At 44.3% G+C, this 27,450-nt stretch overlaps 1 protein-coding gene across 16 annotated transcripts in view; it reads right to left on the minus strand.

Annotated features, from left to right (window-relative positions):
• The window catches only part of MCF2L2 (MCF.2 cell line derived transforming sequence-like 2), a 440,334-nt gene that overhangs the window by 86,808 nt on the left and 326,076 nt on the right, over window positions 1-27,450 (minus strand). For all 16 annotated transcript variants that reach the window (XR_008318527.1, XR_008318525.1, XM_053304949.1 and 13 more), the window contains one exon: window positions 25,100-25,192. Coding sequence is in view for 14 of the 16 variants with exons in the window: in XM_053304949.1 (XP_053160924.1) it covers window positions 25,100-25,192 (93 nt within the window). In the remaining 2 variants the exon portion in view is untranslated. The remainder of the gene's footprint in view (window positions 1-25,099; window positions 25,193-27,450) is intronic.

Here is a 27,450-nt window from a genome sequence, read left to right on the forward strand (position 1 = left end):
ACTCACACTCTGCTTGCACTGTGATTTTTGGTATGAGAATAGCAGTGACAGAAGCATGTCGCTATCTTCATCAATGAAATACTGGAGGATACGTTATTTAGAACAAAGTGTATAGACTTGGCCAATGTCCCAAGTCAAACTTAAATCTCATAGGTTTTCATTTCCCATGTACATAAAAAACCACACTGACTAGAATTCACATTATGTTAAAAAAAACCACCAAGCCCTTTTACACTTCTCTGTATCCAATTAACAACACCTTGCATGTTTCTACAAGGGATGTTAACAGCATTTAAGTGTCTTTTGGGGAAATGACCCAGGAGACAGGTTAATTGTTTCCTGGGATTCTACAGGGGATGGAGGCCAAGCACTTAGCTTTGCAGGAATTGCAGAGAGAGACCGTTGGCACCACAAATGAGAGCCACGGACCTAGAGACACAGAGGCCCTGCTGCATATGAATCAATTTCAAAAGGAAGTAGTTCTGGAGAAGCAAGGCCAAGGCCCCATTCGCACATAATGGGAAACCAGAGTTGAGGGGCCTGAGGTTGAATTTTTAGTACTTCCAAATGCATGCAGCCGCAGTTTGGATGCCAAAGTGACCCAAGGTCTCCCTCCCAAAACTCCAGTTTGAAGCTTCAGTTTGTAGTGGGTTTTGTTGCTCCTACTTGAGGTTATCATCTGGCAGTGTTATGTCTGAACAGTACACAGAGCTGTAACTGGAGTTGAGGGAGGAAGCCCCTCCCTCGCTCTGACTGTGATAGGATGCATGGGCTGTCCTTCATCCTAGAAGGAAGCTGACGCAGCCAGTTTTCCCACCTCTCTGCAGTCTCCCTGACTGCAGTAAGGGTCCCACTGGTTATGTCTGAATGGGGAGAGGTAACCACGCTTTGGGGCAGGGAAGGGGAGAGGGCGGAACCACATTAGCTCCATTGGACCTGTGGTTCCATGTTATGTGTGAATGCGGCCCATGTGTCTGATTGGCACAAGCATGCTCCATGCATGCTGTGGGAGTTAGCTCTCAGGCTTATATAATGCCTGCAACTTTACATCAAAAGGAGGAGGCATCACACTGCAAGGAATGTAAGACTACCTGCCAATCCTAAAGAACAGGGGCTTATTTCTTTTGCATAAACATAGGCAGCTCAGGGTACAGAGCTGTCTTGGTCTGCATTCAGTCTAGAAGGCTCAAAGTTCCTCTGACAGAGGATCTGAACCAGCCGGAACTTATTTAATTTAATTAATTAATTAATGTCCCCCTTCTAAGTGGACAGACAGGCACCATCTTCTTCTTCTTTGTAAACCACTTTGAAACCTTTTTAGCTGAATAAAAAATAATAATTAATTGATTATTTAAAAAATAATTAATTAAAATTAATAAAAATTAATTAATTAAAACAACCCCATTAAGACATGCTTGAGAGAACCACAGGGACAAAGGTGTCATGCCTAGTCTTGGAGAGCAGCCTGCACAGGATTTTGGCTACTATGTCCCACCTGCTTTAAGGCTGTTCTGAGTAGCATTGGTTCCTTGGGCAATGACCACCATGGGGTCCAAAATCACTCCAACTAACTGTGGGAACTCTTCTAAGTTCAACATGGTTTCCAGTGCAATGTATTCCAGCTTAACTTTCTTGTAAAAATGCCCTCCGAGCAGTGGGCAAACTTGACCACCAGCAGACCCAGTATGGTGGGTATGAGACCCAGTATGGTCCTAATCCAAGCCACCTATAGACACTGGAAAAAACACACAAATGTTGCTGATAGTGGGATGCAGATGAAAAATGCTCAGTAGCTGCTTTCAGGTGAAAGTGCTTGGAGGAGAAATTGGGTTCCCTTGAAGGGAAACACAGGATATGTAGAAAGTTTTAATTAGTTTTGTTTTGTTTTGAACAGCTCCAGGAAACTGAGACCATAAACCAGATGATGTGTCATCTTATTCCATCATGTGTCATCTCAACTCTACAATTATATCGAGGGAGACCAGGTTGCTGCAGGTAATTGCAGTGACAGACATAGAGGGGGTTGTAATTAATTATTATTATTACTTATTTACACAGTCAGACAGGTGTTATTGACTGGTTTGTTTTATCCAGACATCGAGTCCTTCCCAAGGACCAGGGATGGCTGGATTTTATTATCAATATTGTTGCTGTTATTATTATTATATGTATCGTTGCAGAATATAGGCTGTTCCCAGTAAAGTTGATTTTTGTAATTGGCTAATGGTGATTTCTGTGGCCCCTATGGTGTTGAGGTGCTCTTCAAGGTCTTTTGGAATTGCACCTAGGGCGCCAATTACCACTGGGATTATTTTGGTCTTTATTATTATTATTATTTGGTCATCATCATCATCATCATCATCATCATCACCACTGTTATTGAAAGAGATATGCTTTCATGTAGAAGGTTCCAAGTTCCTCCCTGGCCCCTCCAGTATTGGGCTGAGAGAGACTTGGAGAAGCCACTGCCAGTCTGTGTAGACAATACTGAGCTAGATGAACCAAGGGTCTGACTCAGTATAAGGCAGCTTCCTAAGATCCTATGTTCTTATATAATGTTGTTTAAGACACTGATAAAGTTCTCTCTCTCTCTTTACTTCATTTATTCTTTGCTTTTCAGTCTGAACAAGCTTTCAAAGTGGCTTACAGTTTAAACAAGAAGGAAAAAGGATAATATTCATGTGAAGGTGTTTATGGATTCAGAGGCTGGCTGATGTTAAATTTATTAATGGTTATGTTTATGGCATCTGGTTTGATATGTCTTGGCTCTAGTATATTTATGATTTTTTTTTCTAAAATGTGAACAATTAAATGATAATAATAATGAAAAGAATTGTGGGATTTGAGCCTAGAACAGAGGTTCTCAAACTTGGTTCCCCAGATATTAATATCTTGGTTCCCCAGATATTACAACTTCCATAATCCCAGCCACAAGGGCCAAAAGGGATGAATGAAGTTGTAGTCCAGCAATATCTGGGGACCCAAGTTTGAGACCTGCCCTAGAACATGATCCCCAAAGCCTATGAGTTCTGAAGCAGTGTGCTTCTGAATACCACTTGCTGGGAGACAAACAAGATAGGAGGGCTATTGCCTTCATGCCTTTCTTGTGGAGTTCTTAGAAGGATCTTATTGGGTGCTGCAGGAAACAAGATGCTGGACCCTTGGCCTTGTCGCTTTCCAGATTAGACCCTGCAACGGTGTCACATCGTATCTCGGAAGTGTGCTTCCACACTTCCTGCAATGTGACACTGCAGTCCCTACACGGACAGCAGGGTACATAGGAAAAGGAACATAGGAAACTGCCATATACTGAGTCAGACCATTGGTCTATCTAGCTCAGTATTGTCTTCACAGACTGGCAGTGGCTTCTCCAAGGTTGCAGGCAGGAATCTCTCTCAGCCCTCTCTTGGAGAAGCCAGGGAGGGAACTTGAAACCTTCTGCTCTTCCCAGAGCGGCTTCATCCCCTGAGGGGAATATCTCGCAGTGCTCACACATCAAGTCTCCCATTCATATGCAACCAGGGCAGACCCTGCTTAGCTATGGGGACAAATCATGCTTGCTACCACAAGACCAGCTCTCCTCTCCTATTCACATTTCCAATGCCTTGTTTCGAATTTAATCACTGCAATATAGAGTTGGGATGTTGTATATCCAGCGTAAAAGAGTTGCATTCCCCCCAGGTTGTTAGTTTCTGTAAGACTGCTCCCCTTGCTGTCTACATTTTGAATGCAACTTGCCTTTATTACTTAACCCAGATGAAAAAATTATTAATATAGTGGCCAGGTTTTGTTTTATAATCCACAAAACTCGATCTGATCTTTAGCAAAGCATTTCATAAGTAGTTTATATATTTCTCTCTTCTTTTTAAATTTTATTTACATGATGCATTGTTTGTATTTCTTGTATATTGGTCTATGACCATAATAAAGTTCTGTTCTGTTCCTGTTCCTGCAACTTGCCTGAATGGAGGCATTTTGCTGCTGTTGAGCAGCTAGTCTGGAAAGTGCCCTGATGCAGCGAGGCAATTCTTATGTTCTTACAAGCCGCCTACTCCCACTGAGGTATGCAAATAAGCCTGTTTTGCCAGATCTGCAAAGATACCACCTCAGCAACATGGTGGGAACAAACTCATGTTTGTTAAAATAGCAAAAACAGTTACTCAGGGGCTCCAGTCCTATCTAAAGGGTCATCATCAGGAAGTGGTGCTGGGGATATGCCTGCTTACTACTTGGCCATTGCTGAATGAGGTGCTGCAGGAATCAATTTTATCCCCCATGTTGTTCAACTTCTACAAGAAACAACTCAGAGACGTCATCCTTAGTCATGGACTGTGGTGCCATCAGTATGCTGATGATACCTGGATCTATTTATCATTCAAGTCAGCTGATACCAGGGAAGCATTGGATGCCCTGAACCAATGTTTGGAGGTCATTCTTATTTATCCATTTTATTTATTTGTTATTTCTCTGTGTAAACCACCCTGAGCCATTTTTGGAAGGGCGGTGTAGAAATGAAATCAATCAATCAAATAAATAAATAAATAAATAAATAAATTCTGGGTTGGTTGGGGGCAAACTAGCTGGAACTTAATCCAGATAAGATGGATGTCTTCTGGGGTGATAAAACTGATTATCTGAGCACCAAGGTATACAGGTGAAACTCGGAAAATTAGAATATCGTGCAAAAGTCCATTAATTTCAGTAATGCAAATTAAAAGGTGAAACTGATATATGAGACAGACACATTACATGCAAAGCGAGATAAGTCAAGCCTTAATTTGTTATAATTGTGATGATCATGGCATACAGCTCATGAAAACCCCAAATCCACAATCTCAGAAAATTAGAATATTACATGGAATCAAGAAGACAAGGATTGAAGAATAGAACAATATCAGACCTCTGAAATGTATAAGCATGCATATGTATTCAGTACTTGGTTTGGGCCCCTTTTGCAGCAATTACTGCCTCAATGCGGCGTGGCATGGATGCTATCAGCCTGTGGCACTGATGAGGTATTATGGAAGACCAGGATGCTTCATTAGCGGCCTTCAGCAATTCTGCATTGTTTGGTCTCATGTCTCTCATCCTTCTCTTGGCAATGCCCCATAGATTCTCTATGGGGTCAGGTCAGGCAAGTTTGCTGGCCAATCAAGCACAGTACACTGTATAATTTTCAGAGGTCCGATATTGTTCTATTCTACAATCCTTGTCTTCTTGGTTCCATGTAATATTCTAATTTTCTGAGATTGTGGATTTGCGGTTTTCATGAGCTGTACGCCATGATCATCACAATTATAACAAATTAAGGCTTGACTTATCTCGCTTTGCATGTAATGCATCTGTCTCATATATCAGTTTCACCTTTTAATTTGCATTACTGAAATTAATGGACTTTTGCACGATATTCTAATTTTCCGAGTTTCACCTGTATCTCATCTTAGAAAGGGTCACATTCCCCTTGAGAGACAAAGTCATTGTCTGAGGATACTGCTAGACAAGTCATAGGAACATAGGAAGCTGCCTTCTACCGAGTCAGGCCATTGATCCATCTATCTCAGTATTGTCTTCACAGACTGGCAGCGGCTTCTCCAAGGTTGCAGGAAGGAGTCTCTCTCAGCCCTGTCTTGGCCAGGAGGGAACGTGGAACCTTCTGCAGGCAAGCATGCAGATGCTCTTCCCAGAGCGCCCCATCCCCTGAGGGGAATATCTTACAGTGTTCACACATGACTCCCATTCAAATACAAACCAGGGTGGACCCTGCTTAACAAAGGGGGCAAATATGGTGGCAGCATGCAGGAGTGTCTTCTACCAGCTATGAGTGGTATACTAGCGCAGCAGTACTTGGAAAAGTAGGATTTGCAATCCAGATTGGGTCACTGCAATGTCTCCATATGGGGCTGCCCTTGAAGACAGTTTGGAAGTTTGAGCTGGACCAGAATACTTCCACAAGGGTGCTTGTGGGCACTCACGATTATTCCGCCCATCCTGCAGCAGCTTCACTGGTTACCAGTTTGCTTCCGAGCTAGATTCAAAGTGCAGGTCTTGACCTTTAAAGCCCTGCACAGCTTGGGGGCAGCTGTCAGAATGCACAACCTGCCAGGGTCCTCCATTTGGCATCCCAGGCCCTACTCACAGTCCCGCTCTTGACTGAGTTCTGGTTGGCAGGAACCAGAGACTAGAACTTATCCATTGTGGCTCCTTGGTTTTGGAACGCCCTCCCAGACAAGCTTTGCCTGATCCCTCCCTCGGGATTTTTAAGACACAAGACTCATCTTTTTAGAGAGGCTTTTTTGTTTTTAATCTTTGAATGTTTCTAGTAGGTTTTTAATTTATAAATCTGGCTTTAATTGGGTCTTTTTTTAAAAAAACACCTGAATTTTATTAATTTTTCATTGTCTTTGTGAGCTTTCCCGAGCAGTACTGATACTAATGTTTTATAATGTTTTAAATACATAGAATAAAATAGTTGAGGGAACACTCCTCTTTTTCCTGTCTGAGGTGTCCACCTGCTAACCTGTTTACTGAAAAGTCATATTTGCTGGTTGCCAGGAGAGAAGGCAAAGACGTCCATCCATCACCATTCGCTAGCTCAATAGGCACATATTTGTTCACCTTTTTATTGGTCACTCCTCTTTGAATTTTATAGCCAGCACAATAACTCATGCTGGGAAGGTGGCTTGCAATGCACACTTCCTTACAACAGCACAAATGGCCTGAAGGAAAACAGCAAAGAACACCTTAACAAATAATGTTTATTCCAAACACTGTAACCTCAAATAAGGAAGCCCTTCTGTTACAGGGTTGCTTACAGAGTTATCCTAATAGCGTTTGAAACATATGATTTGATTGCATATCCAATCAGATTGAATTTTGATTTTATAGCCAGCACAATAACCTATGCTGGGAAAGGGGCCTGCAATGCACACTTCATTACAACAGCACAAATGGCCTGATGGAAAACAGCAAAGAACACCTTAACAAATAACGTTTATTCCAAACAATGTAACCTCAAATAAGGAAGCCCTTCTGATACAGGGTTGCTATTATCCTATGATAACAGTGTTTGAAACATATGATTTGATTGCATATCCAAGAGTTGAATCAGAGGCCAGTCAAAGGGGAAAAAAGCTCTGATAAAATGAGAAGCTTTCTGGCCAAAGCAGAGTTAAGGGCAACACAACTCCTCTCTTTAAATACATCTGCCCCTACCATATGTAAAGTGGAATCTGACTTAAAGTGCACAGGGAATGCTGAACCATTCCTTCATATGTCTGTGCTCTCCCAACAATCATTCTTTCAGGCACTTTTCTCTTAGCCAGCAACATAAAAGTGACATCAGGAAACAGACTGACGTCAGTTTCAGTGGGGTTTCTTTCTTCCTCTTAGTTTATCCAAACTAGCTGTGGGAATTCTATCAATGGGGCTCTCAAATATGTTTCTTTTCCAAAAAGCAGCCATGGGTCATGGCACCAAGGCTTACTTACAACCCTTTACCCTAATGCTGATTCCTCAACTTAAATGACACACCCGCAAGCTACAATTAGAGCCCAGGTTTTCCCTTCTATGGTTAACAACAATTTGCGGGTGGGTGTGATTTGGTTTGGGGTTGGATTAGACCCCTGCACTCACCTGATCTAACCCCTCTCACTTCTGTGGTGACTTTCTGAATAAGAAAAAAGATGTCATGAGTTCCAGTCATGGAACTCCACATCATTAATTCTAGCTCGGTTCTGAATCACCTCTTGCATGTTCAGCTAAATTACCTTGTTTAACTTAGTTAAAGTGCATTATCCTAGGGTAACTATGTGAGCATTCTCTTTATAGGTGGCCCACAATATTGATTAGTACAACATTTTGGCATAAATATCATTTATAAAAATATCATTTATAATTATAGGTCTCTCCCCCCGCCACCCCACCAGCCATTTATGCGTCTGTAATGGAGGTAAGCTGTGAGCAAGGAAAGGGCTCAGTGCCCTGCCCACCACTGACCATTGTTTAAAATTGGACCCACCCCCTCCTTTTCTTCATACATGATTGGAACAGATCCTCCTGGAAGGAAATGGTCAGCACCACATTCAATTTAGCCCTCACCTCTTTCGTCCTGGGAGAAATGATTCAGGGAGGCAATAGCAGAACTTCACTTTGTTTTTTAAATTTTAAAAGAGTTACCTAAACACAAAAAAGTTCAGTATGTACTAGAAAGAGCCTGGGATTCTTCTCTGTATGGATGAGATTGTTGACTCCAGATTACAATGTTGGATCAACAATCTAAGAAACAGCTTTAAATATCATGCAACCAGTTCCGAGTTCAGTTTTTTATCTGCAAAGTCAAAATTAGATTTGGATAATACACTAGGGAACTTAGATTATGGCTGTACACAGATAAATGAGTTATCAAGATGTGAAGAAAAATAGCGGCAATGCCAATCTGCTACCAAAATCAGATAAACTGAAAAGGAGGGTGTTTTGTTTTTTTAAACTGAATTTAATGCAATGAGTTTAATGCATGGTGTAGTGGTTAGAGTGCTGGACTAGGACCGGGGAGACCCGAGTTCAAATCCCCATTCAGACATGAAACTAGCTGGGTGACTCTGGGTCAGTCACTTCTCTCTCAGCCTAACCTACTTCACAGGGTTGTTGTGAGGAGAAACCTAAGTATGTAGTACATTGCTCTGGGCTCCTTGGAGGAAGAGCGGGATATAAATGTAAGTAAGTAAGTAAGTAAATAAATAAATAAATAAAATACTAACATTTCCAGAACTACTGGCTATAAGAACTCTGGCTTCAGTATATTTATAGTACGCCATCCCTAACATTCGTGCAACTATTGAGCTGTTAAAGAATGTTTGCAAACATTCCAACTGCTCAGAGTGTCAGCACACAAGGTCATTATGTTTCTGTGTACTAGTATTATACATGAATTATGGGAATAGGTGTATGAATGCGGGAGTATGTGAAAGAATACAGGTAGAACCGTCACAGATAAATTTCTATAAAAACAGTGAGGCTATTCCCACGATCCCTGGAAAGGGAGCTTAGCCCGCTTTCCAGGGATCGTGGGAATCACTGGGCTCGCAGGTGAGCCCAGTGATTCCATGGCAGGTAGCCTGCCTAATCCCCCCTCCCCTTAAATGAGCTTAATGGAGCAAGTGCTCCGTTAACCTCATTTGGTTGCTTGTGGAGTCTACCGGGGGTCAGGGGCCACTCCAGGATGCCCCGCGCAGCGCACTTGCACGGGGCATCCTGGAACTTCCGGGGGCCACGCGGTCCCCGATCCCCACAGCCCCATGATGGAGCCAGCAGCCATGTGGGTGGCCAATCTGGCTACCCAGCTACAAGTGGCTGCTCATATGCAGGGAGGGCGGGCTAAGCCTATTCTCCCCACAAGCCCAACAGAAGCTCTTCTCATGGATTGTGAGAAGAGCTTCAGTGAGTGAATTCACATGTCACTCGTCAACTTTCTGTTCACTAACTATGCAAAACAAAGAGCAACATAGCAGGTATACAATGTTCTTTTGTATTACTTGAAATAAATTCTTTGCTCAACCTTAACAGTGTTCTTCATAGTTGCTGAAGTCTATAATGCCCCTAGCAAGAAAGGTAATCAAAGGTCACAAATGTGTATTGTGAAGAACAAGTTGTTTTCCTTTAACTGATGCTCTTCGACTGGTCATCAGTACAGTCCCACTGTTGGAATCTGCGCCTGTTCAAAACATCTACCAGAACTTTATAGAGTTCGGCTGCAAGAGTTTTGGCCTCCAGATGTTGCTGAACTACAACTCCCAGCATACCCAGCCACAATAAATTGTGTCTAGGGATGCTGGGAGTTGTAGTTCAGCAACATCTGGAGGCCCGCAGGTTGGGGAAACCTGCCCTACAGAATGCCCAGGAGGCAGCATAGAACAGAATCAGTTCACTCTGGTAGGGAGGACTGTGTAATTGCTTACAGGTCAGCAACATATTCTTCTTGTCCATGGTCTCTGTGCATTCACATTAATGGGAAACTAGCATCAACTTTATCAGGAAGGAGGATGCAGCACGTTTAGTTGAATAAGGAGTGCTGGATCTCCCTGACAAAGGCAGCATCAGTGCATGATCATACATCCAAGACATAGAGGTTGACAAAGGTGGATGGTTGAGCTCACATTACACTTTGGCAGAGTTCAGGGACAGGAATTCAGGGACAGGAGTCCAGGAAAATTCACTCCAGAAATCATGGAACTTATTTAAAACCTCAATAATAGAAGCTCAGTTGGAATATATACCAAGTGGGAAGAAAGGTACAATAAGTTCAGGAGGATACTGGTTCTGAATGGGGTTGCAATCTCCCTGAACTACGATGACGAAGAAGAATATTTATATACTGCTCTTCAACCAAAGTTCACTAAGCGGTTTACAAAGAAAAATACATAAATAAAATGGCCAGAAAGATCAGGTTTGCAGACTGGAGGTGCTCTTTGTTATGGGGCTTCTTTGGAAGCAAAAGTGTCAGCAAAGACTAGGAGCACCGTCTGCTAGCATTGGCTTGTTTGACACTTGCAAGCATTCCTAGCAAGGTTTGCCCTAGCCATGGTGGTTGATGCCACGGTCATCTCCCAACTGGACTAATGTAACATGCTCTATGTAGAGTTGCCCTTGAAGGGTGCTTGGAAACTTCAATTGGTATAGAATGGTGGGACCTGTCTCTTAGCTTTGATTGCTCACTAGGAATACATGGCCCCAATCTGCACTGAAGGCTATACACACAGGGCTTCTGCCCCGAATCTCCTTCAGAAGAGAGAGTGTGTGTGTTCACACACCAGCCAAACCTACCTCGAAATCCCCTCAAAATTTTTGGACCCACTCCACACATAAACCGGGCTTTGTGATGTGAATTCTGGCTTATTTCAACATATGTCCAGGTTTTTAAAATGCTCGTTTTAAGCTACTTTTTCTGAAAATGCCAGAGCAAATGGGAGAGGCACTGACTGTAGAATCACTGGCATGATAAGGATACTCTCTTTACAAATGCAGATCTATTTCTGCAGGGAGCTCTCCCCCCCCACTCCCCCCATTGGCTAGAAGGAAAACACTGACACCTGCCAGGTGGACTTGTTTCAGAGAGGAGGAGCTGCTTCTTTCAATGCCATGAATGTTCTTTGAAGTGGCTTCACTCAGGCTTTACCCCGAAGCCTGAAGCCAAGTGCGAATAATTCCCTGGTAACCTATTTGTTCCCAGACTCAACTCAAGGCTGCTGGTTCTCACCTTTAAATCCTTAAATAGATTGGGACCTGCGTACCCAAAGGAATGCCTTTGCTCATATGTGCTTTCCACACACATTGTTTGACACCTGAGGCCCTGCTGCCTTCAGGAGAGGAGCATCCACTAGGAGCAGGGCCTTTTCTGTGGTGGCCCCAATGCTGTGTAATTTCCTTTCACTGGAGACTCCCACAACTCTACCCTGCTCTCCTCTAGGAGTTTGTTTAAAACCTGGCTTTTCCATAGGACTGTCGATAACAGAGAATGTGATTGTTTCATAACTGTTTAATAGCTATGCTGCTTTTTGTTTGCATAAATTTTATGTTATTCTTCCCCAGTTATGTTTTCTTGTAAGCTACTTTGTACTACAGAGTGCAAAAAAAAAAAAGTAGACTTTTTTGTAAATAAATAAATGTCTGTCACAACTGCCCATGAGCTCTTGATGTCTCTGTAGATTATGCCTCCCCAGTGCTGATTTCTGATGTTTCCAGCGGAAGAAAGACCACCTGGTAACACTATGTGATCCTTCACTCACATTCCTAGCAAATGTATTACTGAAGAGATACTTGCTGACCTTTGGACAAAACAGGGTCAGCCTAGACAAGCAAGATCAATATTTCAGACAAGAAGAGCTACGTGTTGGGACTGTTGGTTTGTTTTCACTAGAAGCCATGTAACATGTTCGGTTGATCTTATCTTTTATCTCTCTCCAAAAATTATGCAACCCCACCCAAGGAAGGAGCCTTTTTGCTCCTTCCTTCTTAACAGCTGAGGCCTTGAGGTCCAGAGCTGAATGCAAAAGAAGTGACATGCGGGCTGACTACATAGAGCAAAGGATGCACCCGTGCAGCCAGAGAGCAGCCTAACAAAATCTCCCAATCAACTGCACCCAGTGCTGGCTCAAAGGGTCATGGCCCCTTGGCCAAAATAGCCCCCCATGCCCTAGTATTTCCCGCACCCTAGCAGGGAGGGAAAGCAGCTCCCGGTCAGCGATTCCATGAACCACTGACTGGGAAGTGCTGAGGGGCTGGCGGGCCCCACCCCCTGCGTCTGATGTAAGACACAGGGGGCAGGGCCACTGCCCAGGAAATGGTCCATTTTGACCCTCTCCCATCCTTCCCTAGTCAGCGTTTCATTGAAACACTGGCTGGGGAGAAGAGGGGTGTGCGCCCCCAGCCGGTGAACCCACTGGGTGCGGGAGAGGGCAAGTTGGCACCCTGGCTATGGGCGTGCTGTGGCTCTTTTTGGCAATCAGGAACCGTCAGTGCCCTTGGCCAGGGCCACTTTGACCCCGCACCAGTGCAGTAGAGAAGCAGTAATTTCCAGGCTGAGCAACCCGCAGGGACATATTTTTGGGTGGCACAGTTAGAGGGATTCCTGAGGAAGGGGAGGGCATCAAAAATTGCTGATTTGCTGCTTCTCTAGTGTAGTTAGTTGGGAAGTTGTGTTAGGCTGCATCGTTGCACTGGTGCATCCACTGTAGGTGTCTGGCGAAGCCGGCTGTCCATACCTCCAAGGATGGAGTGGTGAGAGGGCCCAACATGACAGGGACGGGTGGCAGCCGGGGAGAGTCAGGGGAAAGACTGCCAACGGGCAGGGACTCAGCTCCAGTGGAGGAGGAGCTGAGCCCCAATAAGGCCAAAAGGGAGGTGTGCGAGGATAACATCATAAGAACATAAGAACAGCCCTGCTGGATCAGGCCCAAGGCCCATCTAGTCCAGCATCCTGTTTCGCACAGTGGCCCAACATCAGCAGCATGCCTCCCAAAGGGAGGGGGTCTAAGCAGGAGAGAGGGAGGCGGGGGAGAGGCATTGGCAACAGCTGTAAAGGGTAGTCAGTTGCAGATAATAAAGAGGCGCGTTGGTCCCGTAATCAGGGTGGGCAATGCACAGCCTGTGAGGAGGCATATAAGGAGCCAGCCAGGGATGAGAGGCTGGCTGGTGGAGAGTGTCAGCCCCCGCCCCCCCCCCCCGGAGATGGGCAGACACAAGGAACAAGCAGCTGGTCTTGTGGTAGCAAGTATGACTTGTCCCCTTAGCTAAGCAGGGTCTGCCCTGGTTGCATATGAAAGGGAGACTAGAAGTGTGAGCACTGCAAGATCTTCCCCTCAGGGGATGGAGCCACTCTAGGAAGAGCAGAAGGTTTCAAGTTCCCACCCTGGCAGCATCTCCAAGATAGGGCTGAGAGAGATTCCTGCCTGCCACCTTGGAGAAGCCGCTGCCAGTCTGTGAAGACAACACTGAGCTAGATAGACCAATGGTCTGACTCAGTATATGGCAGCTTCCTATGTTCCTGCCTGGAAGGAGGAGGCACAGGGTGACGCTCAACCCCCTCGCTGTCCCTGCTCTGAGGCCGGACTCGATAAGCCTAGCCAGGCTGGTAAAGGAGACAGGGACGTGTAGCCGGACAGTAGGCTAATCACTAGGGGGATTTATCCCTAGCTGAACTTTCTGAAAACAAAATTTAATGAACTGTGACCTGGTCGAAATCAGGTCGAAACCTGATTCATCCATTATTTGCCACAAGCAGGCTTCTATCTGAAGTGGTGTGCTTCATCGGTCATACTTGTCCAGGGATGCAGGACTCCCATTCAGATTAGACTCTGACTGCTTTGCCTCTCCCAGGCAGCACGGGGCAGTATTTCTAAGCATGGCTTCACATCAATATGTTTTGAGATCAGAACAGTATGTTAAACAGGAGATGTGTGAATAGTCTCCCTCCGTGGTGGCTTTGTTGTTATTATTTTTTTAAGAAAAGTGTCTGCAACTAGCAGGTTCTGCTATACACTTTCCCCTCTCGCTGTTTAACAGGTTTTCCTATCCTATCCCTTTTTCTAGGGGTATCAACTCCATTAGATTGTAGGCCATTACTTTTAATTGTGAATTGAGAGAATTGATATTAGTAGGGTGTATCTGTGGCTATGCTTGATGTGCATGCATGTTGTTAACTCCACTGAGCTGCTTTCCCACCCATGGGGAAGATAGAAAGATCCTTTATCTTGAAGAGAGCAAGCAACCTGAAGCCTAATCCAGACAAGACAGAGGCCCTGTTAATCAGGCATCCTGCTGAATTGGTTGCTGCTGACAATCTGTTCTGGATGAGGTTGCACTTCCCCACAAAACCTACACACACTTCTGCTGGATCCAGAGCTTTCCCAGAGGTGTGAGCTGTGGCCAGGAGTGCTTTCACCCAGCTGGTGCACCAACGGTGGCACTTTAGGTCAGGCCTGCTCAACTTTGCCCCCCCGGCCAGCTGTTTTTGGACTACAACTCCCATAATCCCCAGCCACAGTGGCCAATAGCCAGGAATTATGGGAGCTGTAGGCCAACATCTTTAGGAGGGCCAAAGTTGAGCAGCCCTGCTTTAGGTGCATCCAGACTAGACTACTACAATGCTGTCCACATAGGGCTGCCTTTGAAGACTGTCTGGAAACTGCAGCTAGTGCAGATTAATGCAGCTGCCAGAATGCTGATTGAGATGAATTGGATGACTCATGAAGCACTTATTCTGCTGGCAGCTGATTCATTTCCGGGCTCAGATCCAGCTTTGGCTTTTAAAGCCCTAAGAGTGCTGGGCTTGGTTTATGCCAGGGAGCAGCAGTTCCCATATGAATCTGCCAGGACCCTGAGATCAGCCTCAGAGGACTTGCTCACAGGCCAGTCTCTGGTATGGACGTAGCTGGCAAGCCCCAGAGACAGACGCTGACATCCAGATTAACTCTTCATTTGCTCAACAATGTTGAACACCTGCAAGAAGATCACATAGCTGCCTCAAATCCCAAATTTGCGGGATTTCTTGTGCAATTCCTCCCTGCAGCATATATGGACTGAGGAATAAGTTTCCAGAAGGACGTACATGATTGGTTGCATAAGCACAATAACGTTGCACTAGCACAATACTAATCTGGAGCGCAAGCCCCCAATGTAGCAGAGCTAGCTAGAGTAACATCCACGCACTCATGCGGTATGTTTGCACAAGTGCAGCATTAATCTTCATGGCAGCCAGGGACTTTTCAGTGGTGTCTCCATAACTTGGCAACTCCCTCCCTAGAGGGCGTCACCTGGTTCTCTCTTTCTCTCCATTTTTAAATGAAAGCTGAAAACATTTGCATTCCATCTGGCCTTTTAAATAATCTTTCACAGCTAAGTTTGTATTTGCTTTTTTAGTGAATTTTAAAAATGATTTCTTGATTGTTTTATGTATTTATTTGTGATATATTTTTGTATAAACTGTAAGCCGTCTGCAGCTGCCACCGGCTCGTCTGGTGGCCACTCAGGGATGGGCCTTCTCCACTGCTGCCCCGAGGCTTTGGAATGCGCTCCCTAGTGAAATAAGAGCCTCCCCATCTCTGACAGTTTTTAAAAAGTCTTTAAAGATGCATCTGTTCACTCAGGCTTTTAATTAATATTGTTTTAATGGTTTTAATGCTGTTTTAAAATATTCTTTTAAAAATTTTAATTCTTGTAATGTGTTAAATTTTTCATTTTTGTCTTAACAAATGTTTTACTTTGTTTTTATTCTGTTGTAAACTGCCCAGAGACATAAGTTTTGGGCGGTATAAAAATATTTTAATAAAACAAACAAACAAACAAACAAATTAAAATAAAGCCACTTTGGTATGGCTTTGGTCAGGAAAGGTGGGGTGTAAATCCATTAAACAGATAAATAATAGTGAACCTCAAGTAATTGGAAAGAGAGATAAGAACATAAACATTGCATTGTCTTATAGAAGCAGGAAAAGATAGTGCGGGATGGATGGAAAGAGTATTTCCTTATTGCAGCTATGTATACAAGTCAAATTCAGATTCACAGTAATATAATATAGCAACAACAACAACAAATATTTATATACCGCTTTTCAACAAAAGTTTCCAAAGCGGTTTACATAGAGAAATAATAAACAGAGGAGAGAGATTATTCACACATCCCTGTGCAACTCATTTGGCCCCAAGAGACACTTTCTGAGACTTATATCTGGAACAAAACTGCAAGCAAGAACTAGCAAACATACAACCACAGAATTACACTCAGTTGGATCAATAAGCCAATGAGAAAACAAGAAGCAGAAGAAGCAAGAGGCAGACTGAGATCATGAACCAAGCGTTTAATGTGCAGGAGAAGTAGAGCGAGCAGGAAATTCAGGAGCACGTTTTCACAACAGGCATGACCCAGCTGACCTGGAAGTATGTGTGTAACTAATCAAGGTCAGGAGGTCCTAGGAACTTATAGGAGTGGCACTCTCTATGACACAGTAGCTTTATTCAGACATTATGCTGACAGTGTACACATGGGCAGATCTGTACACAGGTACAGCCATTCACACCTTATCTGAACAGAGGTACAGCAGTACACTTCCTATCTGTACCGTGCATTTGGAGGGGCCTGAGCCTAGGTTCACTTTTAAAATGAATGCCAGTACAGCCATTCGCACAAAAACATGTATGAGTGTACAGATATCTGTACACTCATACAGCATAATGTCTGAACAGGGCTAGTGCTACCAGCAGGAAATAGCTAGTATGGCTGTCTAGAAGGAGTACCCGGCTTCGCCCCAGCTGCCTAAATGCCTCATCCACATCCCAAAACACCACTCCTTCCTACCCAGCCTACACTTCGTCCCTCCACAGTACCCTCTCAATTCCTGGCTTGCTTCACTTCTGTCCCAGCACACTGGTCCAGCACACAGTGGTGTGTGCAGAACTGGTCTGACCTGCCTCTGTCCCAGTGACATCACTGAATTTCACTTGTCCGAGATCTAATCTTACATCAGCTTACTGTTATTTTTCAAACAAGCAGAAAACCAGAAAGGTTTAACAACACTGTTTTGTAAACTTTGAAACCCAAGTTGCCTCCAAAGGTCTCTTCTTCCAGAAGTTGTTTCCAGGGGCGTATCTAGGGTGGGGCAGGCAGGGCACGTGCCCCGGGCGCCACTTGAAGGGGGGGGTGCAATTTCTTAAAATTAAAAAAAAAATTAAATGGCCACCAAAAACAAAATGGCCACTGGGCATGCTCAAATGGCCTCTGTGAGGCCCTAGGGCATGCCACGCCTCACAGAGGCCATTTGAGCATGCACAGTAGCCATTTTGTTTTCAGCAGCCATTTTTAAAAAAAATTATTTTAAAAAATGACCACTGCACATGCTCAAATGGTGCCTGTGAGGCTCTAGAGGCCAGTGGGAGGAGGGGAAAACTTTGCAGACCCCCCACAGCCTTTAGGAAGTCCCCTGAAGGGGCTACAGGTATATTTTTTTTTTAAAATAATAATATAATATGTCACTGTACACATATTCAGATTGGCACTATGTACAGAGAATCAGGGCTTGTGAATACTGAGCTGAAATTTATGAGCTAAGATTGTATCCATTTGTTCTTACTTTGTTTCTTGTGATAAGTGAGTTAAATGTGATGTCTTAATAATATGGCTATTAATGGTGAGTTTGTCTTTGAATCAATGTGAAATCCTTAGTATTAAGGCCCATTGGGAGTTTCTTGCTCTTTCTCTCATTTTAACTGTCTTTCTGAAATACTAGAATATATTCCAAGCAGTGACACAGTTTACTCTGCATATCATTTAATTATTTTCAGAGTATCTGGGAAAAGTCAAATTCTCCATTTATTTTTAAAATGTATGTAATCGTGATGCTACAATGCATAGCAGAGAGTTAGACAGGCACTTCTATTTAGTTTTTCCAAGTACACCTCCACATAATATTTGGGTATTTCATGAGCTCCAGCATACTGAAATTCGTAGTTTTCCAGCATTTTCTTGGTCTGGCTACGTCCACTGCTAAATAGTTTTTGAAATATTAAAAGATTAACTAGCTTGACTTGTATTTTTCAGCTGACATTAAGGTAAAGTTATCTGAAAGATGGGTGTCAGATGTTTGGACAGGGGGCGCAATTTCAGTGCTTGCCCTAGGCGCTATTTTCCCTAGATACGCCTCTGGTTGTTTCACTAAGATGGCTGACTAGCAAGCTGATTCAGAGCTTTGCTCACCCCAAACCACACTTTAGGGGCTTTATTCTCAGAACTGCTGATCTATTTGGGTGGGGAAGGAGAGTCACTCGCCCTATTCAGACATTATGTTCTACAAGTGTAGAGATGTCTGTATACTCGTAAATGTTTTTGTGTGAATGACTGGTCTTGCACTTTATACTATTGAACTTGTACTTTATGTGAATGACTGGACTTCATTTAAAAAGTGAACCTGCATACAGTCTCCTTGAATACATAGTCCAGATCGGAAGTATGCCTCTACACCCGTGATTAACATAACGTGTGAATGGCAATTAAAAAATAAATAAAATCTGAAAAACCATCTTTTCACCCAAGCTTTCTCAGCTTTTTAAAATTTGTTGGTTTTTATTTGTGGTTGATTTTAAATTTTTGAATTGTTTTAACTTTTTATATGTGTTTTAATTGTTTTATGTCAACTGCCCAGAGACAAAAGTTTGGGCAGTATATAAATTTGATAGATAGATAGATAGATAGGTAGATAGATAAATAATAACTGTCCCCATGTACAGATCTGTACCTATGACACTCGCTGTACGAGTGTTGAACATAATGTGTGAATAGAGCAGGAGTGGGCAAACTTGGCCCTCCAGCTGTTGCTGAACTACAACTCCCATCATCTCTAGCTCCAATAAACTGTGGCTGCAGATGATGATGGGAACTGTAGTTCAACAGCAGCTGGAGGGCCAACTTTGCTCATCCCTGTAATAAAGCTATTGTCACACTTCAAACATGACTACAGCTTGAAATCGCCTTCACCGGAAAACATTTATTTAAGGGAAATTCTGTTTTGCAGAAGGCCTTCTTACTGCTGTCAGCCCTAGCAATGATATTGGAATCATCCTTAAGTTCACCCATGTCTAAGTCTGTACCCAGATAGTCGCTTTTTGCGTAGCTGGCAGCACAATTAAATGCTAAATCAAACATGTAGGAAGCAGTATGGAGTGCGGGGTGTGGGGGGGAGATGTTGCTGTGATGCCCCTGGGGTCCTTAACCTGTCATTCTATGGATGTTGGGGCGGGATGTTCAACTAGTAAATGGGATGAGATGGGTGTCTAATTATTCCACCTTTACTGCTGGGAGTAAATCCACCCTGCAAACCCACTAAAAATCAATAGCTGTCACTATCCATTGAGAGCGCAATGAAAACTCAGTCTTACTATCAGGAGTTGATGCTTTGTTTGGGATATATATATATATCGTGCTTTATTTCAGTAAACGTGTCCAAAGGACAAATGTATCATCATGGGGTGCCAAAAACTTAGTAGAATCCCCACTCCCAGATCAATTATGCAGGTTTCCTTAAAGAATCAGCATTTTTTATTATACATAATAATAAAGAGCCTATACTGTGCATATATTTATTATTATACAAAGAACAGTCAGAGAAATGTCAACAACAATAAAAACCTGGTACTTTCTCCTAGATGACATAATATACAGGCATTTATAGTTGGTTCTAAAAGAATCCAGAGCAAAAGGCAGTTGCTTCTAGGTTAGAAGTCCAGCATTCCCTTCTCTCTGCCTCTTACACAGAGAGAAGCGGTCTGAAATTTAGCTTGTTCCAGCTCTGTGGCTGAGGACTGAAGCCTCACACCAAAGACTCCAACAACAGACATGCAGTAGCAACTTGTGCTAATGAGCCAGGGGGTACAAATGAGGTACAGTATCTGCCTCTACTTCCTGGAGAATCTCTAATTGTACCTCTCTCTCCCATCACACCTTGCCCCAGCAAATGAGAGCCATGCTCCCTTCAGGCTGGTCATTCATTTTTTAGAACTTCGTGGGTTGTCCAATGATTAACCAGCCTACACAGGTCTACCTGAGGAATGGTCAGAGTGGGGTGATATGTTGGAGATGCAGCTCCTGATAGATAGCATTGACTCTTAGCACCAGCAACCCTATTGACCACTAGGGGTACTAGAGACAGTGAGCAAGGGTATTCCCTCTCTGAGGATGCTTTCTCTACTCTACTTCACCTTTGTTAGACTGATAGTCTCAAGTTTCATTCTGGAGAGAGAGATTCCCTTCTTCTCCTTTCCCCAAGTTTCCCGAACCTTAATTCCATGTCTCCAGGCATGGTTAATTAGCAGCGCTCTCCTTACCTCTGCACTTCTGCTGCAGCTGGGGTACATAAAGAAATCTCCCCCTCCAAGTTCTCTAATAGCATAGGGGAAAGAGCCTATACTGTTAGAGCCTATACTATACCTGTTTCATTCCTCCACCCCCACCCATGGTTCTTTAGGATGAGCCGTTACTGCAGATGTGACTATATTCTCATAAACCAATGTATCTATGAAATTGGCACTGGGGCGTAATGTGAAGCAGAAAGATGAACTATAGACTAAAGGGACTGAGATTGTTCTCTTCCTTAGTGAATAAAGTGGGCCAAGGTCAGATTGACCAAACCAATATACATCTGAGTATTAATCTGAATGTTGTCTGGACTTGTCAGAAATTCTAAAAGGGTAGCCACGTTAAGCATACCAAAGAACATGCTTGCTAGCCTAGCATTTCACAGATGAAGGGATATGCTTATGACACACTATTCTCATACACGAATTACTGTCCATTACACATCGCTGAAAGCTTTATCCTGTCTGCGACATTTGTTTACTCTGCAATATGTTGTCCATTTTAAAAGCCAAGGAAGTGTTAGTTCTCTTTAGGTTTTAAAAAAATGCTAGGCAAACATAATTGCCCTACAGTCTGTTATCAGCTGTTCAAAATAGAACTTGGCAGCAGTAGCAAACTGTGTGCTACCTGCCACCTGAACATTCATGCATGTGCATTTGCATGGATATGCATAAGAGTCCAGTTGCATCTATGCTCACAATCCAAAATTTAGCTTCAGGAGACCCTAGGGAGGGAGCGGAATATGAAGAATGACAACCCAAAAAACTTAAAGGAACAAATATTTAACAAGGCAATTCCAGGTGATAAAAAAATATGGACAAAATAGGGGCAGTGACATACTAGGGGTGGGTTATAGAAAACAGGGGTGGTCTCTGGTAAATATGAATCATTGGGGCATATGAAAAGAATCTTGTGACACCTTAAAGACTAATAGATTTATTGTGCCTTCACGTATCATAGATTATGAGCGGCTTCATTAGACGCATGAAGGGCATCTGGCTTCCTTCCCCTTCATGAGAAATAGTAGTTCCACTTTATTCTGCACAGTCAGATGTTATCTGTGTCCAGCTCTGGGCACTGCACTTTGGGAAGGACATAAGCCAATTGGAATGGATTCAGAGGAGGGCAGCAAAGATGGTCTAGGGTTTGGAAACTAAGCCACATGAGGAAAGGCTGAAGGAACTGGGTATGTTTAGCCTGTTGAAAAACAAAGAGAGACTGAGGGTGGATGTGATAGCAAATATTTGAAGGGCTGTTGCACAGAAAAGAAACAAACAAGTATGTTGTAGGTCGTTAAAAGATCTGGGACCTGGGCCTACTGCCCCTCAGCCCATTTGGATCATCAAACTTTGTCATGTGCTTTAAAGGAATGCAGTGCTCTCTCCCCGTTCAGGAAACTAATGTGCACCAATGCATCCAGCAATGCCAGCAGAGATAGTTTGTTGCCTCCCACCAATCACGGCGAGTTGCTCCATGCCCTCTAACCCACTTGTTGGCTCTGCTCCCTTGGCAAGCCTGGTGATGACACAACCCGACCCTCTCCTCCCTAGCCTTGCCCACCAGGCTGGCACAGGCACAGTCCCTATTCCCCCTCTCCTTCTCAGCAGACACTCCATCCTTGTCCTGGGGCTGGCATATGCTGCTGCTTGCTTTTTACTGCGCCCAGCAGTATGTGCTGCCTCTCACTGTGCCACTGCACTCTCCTCTGCAGCACCCAAAGGGGGCAAGCTTGGTCCTGGGAGAGCGCGGCAGCAGTGAGAGACAGAGGCTGGTGAAACGGAAAACTATCTTGATACGGCAAGTGGGGGGGGGGCATGACAGCCCCAGAACAAGGACAGGGTGTGCACACCCAGCAGGTGAGGGGGAACTGGGGCAGCATCAGTGCAGATCTATAGCTCAGTGGACAGGGAAGAGGGGCCAGGTCAGGATGAGGAGCACAGGAGTGGCAGCAGAGGTGAGGCTGGTGACACCCACAGTGGCTGAGCAACCTTCGGGGCAAATCTTCGAGTGGCACAGAGGGCTTCCCGGGGAAGGGGAGGGTGTCAAAAATTGCTGCTTCCCCAGCGCACCTGTGCAGTTAGTCTGAAAGTGCTGTGTTAGGCCGCTCTCTCCCTGCACTGGTGCATTCTTTTTCTGCATGTCAACTACAGGGACCAAAAGGCCACAAAATGCAAGAAGCATGATCTGTGACATTCCCATGCAAAGCTCCGGTGTATGCAAGATAAGCACAGTGGCCATTCAAATTGGGCAGTCGCACAACCTTCTTAGGCATGCTTGTTGGGCACCCCAACATTAGAGGTACCGGCCCAGAAGTATATGGAATTCAGGCCTGTGTCTGATTTCATTTTATATTAAGAGTTTGATTACATGCCTGAACTTGAGGTGAACATGATGCCCAGATCTCATGACTGCCTGGTAAATGATTTGTAAAGGCCGGGGTAATCTAGCATTGTTTATCAGTGTTTGTGGAACTCACAAGAGACTCAATGGGTCAGGCTTAATTACCAGTCTCACACTGCTGAAATTATCCCTTTTCCTCACTGACAGGATGCTTCTGCCTCAGTCAAATGTATTGATTAACTCGTCTCACACATGTACCCCTTTTTATGTTACTTTAAATATTCTCTTGTTATAATTACACACTAGATAGAGGTACACAAGAAATAATGTAATTGCTGTCTCACACAAATAGAACTAATTCTCTCACTAACCCCTGACTTTTAACACCTTTTGGGACCAGGCTAGCAAATTTGGGACAAGAGAAGAGGCCCATTTGCAACTCAGAGATGCAGATTTGCTTTGGGCAATGTCCCCTCCTCAAGATAGCAGCTAACAGAAGATGAGATTAAGATCTCTCTGGACTGGCTGAATAATTAAAAGATGATATCCAGAAGGTAACAGCAAGTTGTCACCCTTTTGGGGACCCAGGAAAAGATTAGGAGATTTCATATAGACTCTATGAGAGATCAAAGGAAAATACAACTATAAAGCATGAAGCTTACTGGACAGAGAACTAGCAGTCTTTTGCCTACAGGCAGTCCTGTGTCGACACGCAATCTTCTGCCTACAAGCAAGACTTGCTCATGAGTCATCCAAGAGTTTGCTGCCCAAGCCGCGGGGCTAGAGGCAGGAACTCTGTTCATGGACAGGAACTATATGTGACTTCCACTGCGCAGTGAGAAGTCAAGACTTTCCCAGCCATGGTGCTCTGACTCTCAGCCATGCTCTGAGCAAACTGCATGCTTGATCTAAAAGCTCCTGTCTCCAGCCAAAAGCTTCTCTCCTTCAGCTCTAAGCTCCACCGTTCTCAAGCCGCTGATCTGGGTAATATGCTGCCTCCACAAGCCTTGGATCCCTCCATCCTTTCCCTTCCTTCTCCCCGCCTTTCCCTCTACTAATTCCTGATCTCCCCAAACCATGCCAGCCCTCAGCTTTCCTTACCCCCCCCCCTTTTTCCATCTATATCTGAATTCTTTTAGGCTCTAGGAAGATTTAATACACACACATATGTTAGTTAGGCACACAGGGTGAATACTGTTGCTGGCTAGGGTTGAAATACTGTTAGTAATATTGATAGAATGTTCTGCTTTCTGCTCAGCTAGATTGATGTTGTTATTCTTTTATACTCAATAAAGCCCATTGAATCATTTAGGATTGGTTTGATCTCCTTTCTTCCTTGCGCCCAGATCCTACATGGTCACTATATAAAAGAACTTGGTCACTTGGTGACACTATGAGACAGGCCTAATTTTGTATGCTAGCTAATGAGCATATTTAGCATATAAATCAGGCCTGGACCACAACATGCTGTACTAATTTACAACCTGTAGCAGAAGAGAAAATCTTTGTCTCGACTATGTGCTAAACAAATAAAAACAACGACGTCCTGATAAATTCTGGTTCAGCAGTTTCATGGGGAGTCTCTCTTGAAGTTCTATTACTGGTCAGAAGTATACAGTCAGAAAGGCTCCTCCTGGCACTGCCCCCAGGAAGAAGGGAAAATACATGTTAAAAATATACTCCCTGAAGCAACCACGAAGTGCCATTTTTACCCATTGTTTTAGTTCTTCCTGGGGGCTGTGCCAAGAAGAGGCCCCCTAGGAATCAGATTGGCTGGAGCAGCTTGAGTAGCAGCTATTCCAGCCAGTAAGACCAAAACAAGAAGTTACAAGCAGGGGAGAAGGGACTGGAGGAAACTGCCCTGGAGGATTCCCTGGCTGCTGGTAAGTCTGAACGTTTACTAACATGTTTGTAACATGTCTGTCCTTACAAATCTAAATGAATGTTCATATTTGATTTTATACTTGCAATTGTTTGTGATTGGTATAACTTTGAGAAATGCATAATTGGAATTTGTTCATGGGTTTTAATTAGCATGGTGTGACTGTTTAATGTTGTTTTAAAAAATAATCATTGTGGGGCCATAATGTGTTCCTCTGCCTATGGAAGCTGACTGAAGAGAAAGGTTCCTCTGAACACGTGTAAACACTTTTCTCTCCCCACTGAAGATCCACTGCTGGATGAAATAATGGGGCTGGATCTGCCAACAAGCCTGAACACCAGCACCTTTTACGAAACCAAGCCCAAATCCAGCAAGGTGTCCCTTTACAGAACAACTATCTAGACTCAGTCACCTTTTAAAACATTAATAACGTCATAATGAAACGATAGTGGGGAAACCCAGAACAAACTGGATGCAGTTACCTTTAAAAGCAACTGGTATTTGGTAATCCTCTGGACTGGCTTCAAGAGATAGGCATCTAGGGAAAGCTTATGGTCCAGTTTCCTCTGACATTCCTGGAAAAGATGGGAAGGAAACATTACTAACTTCCAAAGTTAACACAATAGAAACACTAATAAGTGAATGAAGATGGCGTGTCATTTTGAAGTGGAAACATCCGTTGCTTGTACAAGGCAAATATCCTTTTAGGTCCACAAACACAGTTACTTTCTTGCTGCTCAGAAAAGGCAGTTCCTTGCTGCTTGTAATGTAGTTCAAATATCTCTGAAGCAGAACGGTAATTTATATATGCATTAGCCTATGCTGGAATCTTGTCAATTACTTAAAGGCTCACAGTAAATGCTCAGAATTTGCTGGAGGGGATTCAGATGTCAAGCTTCAAGTTAGCATCCGTGTTGTAGGGAAATTGCATTTGCTAGCATTCAAACCACAATATCTTCTTGCCTGGAAATTTCAGCTGTTTTCCCCTTCAGCTGTACTCAGTAAGGTCATACATATGTCCGAAATCTTTGGGGCTGGGGGGAAAGGCAGGAATATACCTACCTTCCCCGACACTAGTAAAGGTTGTCGCGTGCTCTGCCACGCTGAATGCCCACATGATTGGTGCGGCAGAGGTCTCTGTACAAGGAGTCTGGAGGAGGAAGTCCTCCAGCATCCCACAATGCATTGTGCAGGCAGCAGCGGGCCTCCCTGAGTCAATGTAGCTGGTCCCAGCTTCCTGGCTGCTCTATAGGTGGCACTCTGTTGTTGAGAGCGAGCACTGGGCTGTAGGGAACGGCTGCAAACAGACCCAATCATGACATGATCGGGGCCGTAGAGGTAAGAAGGGGCTGCTCACCTTTTACCTTGGTTAAATCCATGATAAAAGGATGGGGTAGCCCCACTTCAGAGCAGCTGGGTAGGAGCATGTCCCGAGGCTCCACATGAGCCTCTCTTCCCTAGGTTTCCCACTCCTGCCCAGTTTTGCACAATTGTGCAAACAACCTTAGTGTTTTTGTAACAGCCTTGTGGAAGTTGACTGCCTGATTGTCACTACTGAACAGTGCTTTTGACATCATTAGTGGTAAGTGACACTACTTACCTCCATCTATCCCTACACTATTTGGTGAACTTTTCAAAGTACATCTTTTCTTTTAAAAGTCTACGAGTCCCTACCTGTACCACTCAACTGCAAGAGTGCACATACAGTCCATTAAATAACAGAAAGCAAAAGGAGAAAGAGAAAACATTAGCAAGGCTCTTTCACGGTCTGCAACAATGATCTACCTATTCATCTTTAAATATATCTATGTCTATCTGAAAGCTATTCCTCCCATGTCAAAGGGTACATTTTCCACTGTTATTTTAGGATATATAATATCAGGCTATTGGTACATATAGCCCCAAGTACTGTCTACTGTGATTGGCTTTGCAACATCTCAGCTAGAGGAATTTCCAAGCTCGTTATCATGGATTCTGTTTTTTTAAAAGAATGGAGATGCTAGGAGAGTGAATTTGGGTCTTCTTCTGCTACACATGGGGGGCTATTCCCACGAGCAGCAAAAATCGGGCTAGGAGAGCCTAGCCCGATTTTTGCTGCTCGTGTAAACCACCAGGCTCACAGGCGAGCCTGGTGGCTTACAAGCGGCTAGCCTGCTTAGGTAGCCCGCCCCTTAAACTGGGTTTACGGAGCAAGCGCTCAGCAAACCCCATTTTTAAAATCTTGAGTAGCTGTGGCGCAGCTACTCATGAGTAGACCCCCGACTGGGAGGCTGAAAAACGCTCGTGCGGGGCATCCTGGAGCTTCCGGGTGCCACGCGGCCCCCGATCCTCCCAGCCCCTGCTGGCTCCGTAACGGAGCCGGCAGTCATGTGGGTGGCCGATCAGGCCACCCAGGGCTCCCACCCAGCTCGTCTGCAGGGAGAGCGGGCTTAGGTGAGAACTGAGTGAGGGATGTACATGAACCATCCGCCTGACGGTTGGCGGGGGCTTTACCTTTAAGGGACCATGAGAGCGCTCTCCCCTCCCCCACCAGCATTGTGCCCCAAATCGCTGGCGCCAGGCAGCAGCATGCATTTTTGCCATCCCGGTCAGCGTCAGACCAGAAGTGGCAAATGTGCAGGCTCACGTCATGGACACGCACTGGCCACTTCTGGTCTGACGCTCACCAGGGTGGCAAGAAGGTATGCTGCCACCCTGTGCCAGCGATTTGGCACACAGAAAAACGCCATGGGGGATGGTAGTGGTGAGAACATCCTCCTGGTCCCTTAAAGGTAATCCCCTGCCACTGAGTCATCCAAACCACCAGACCTCTGAACCGGTTTGGACACTATGA

This window comes from Hemicordylus capensis, chromosome 3, assembly GCF_027244095.1.
Source record: "Hemicordylus capensis ecotype Gifberg chromosome 3, rHemCap1.1.pri, whole genome shotgun sequence".
NCBI classification, from domain to species: domain Eukaryota; kingdom Metazoa; phylum Chordata; class Lepidosauria; order Squamata; family Cordylidae; genus Hemicordylus; species Hemicordylus capensis.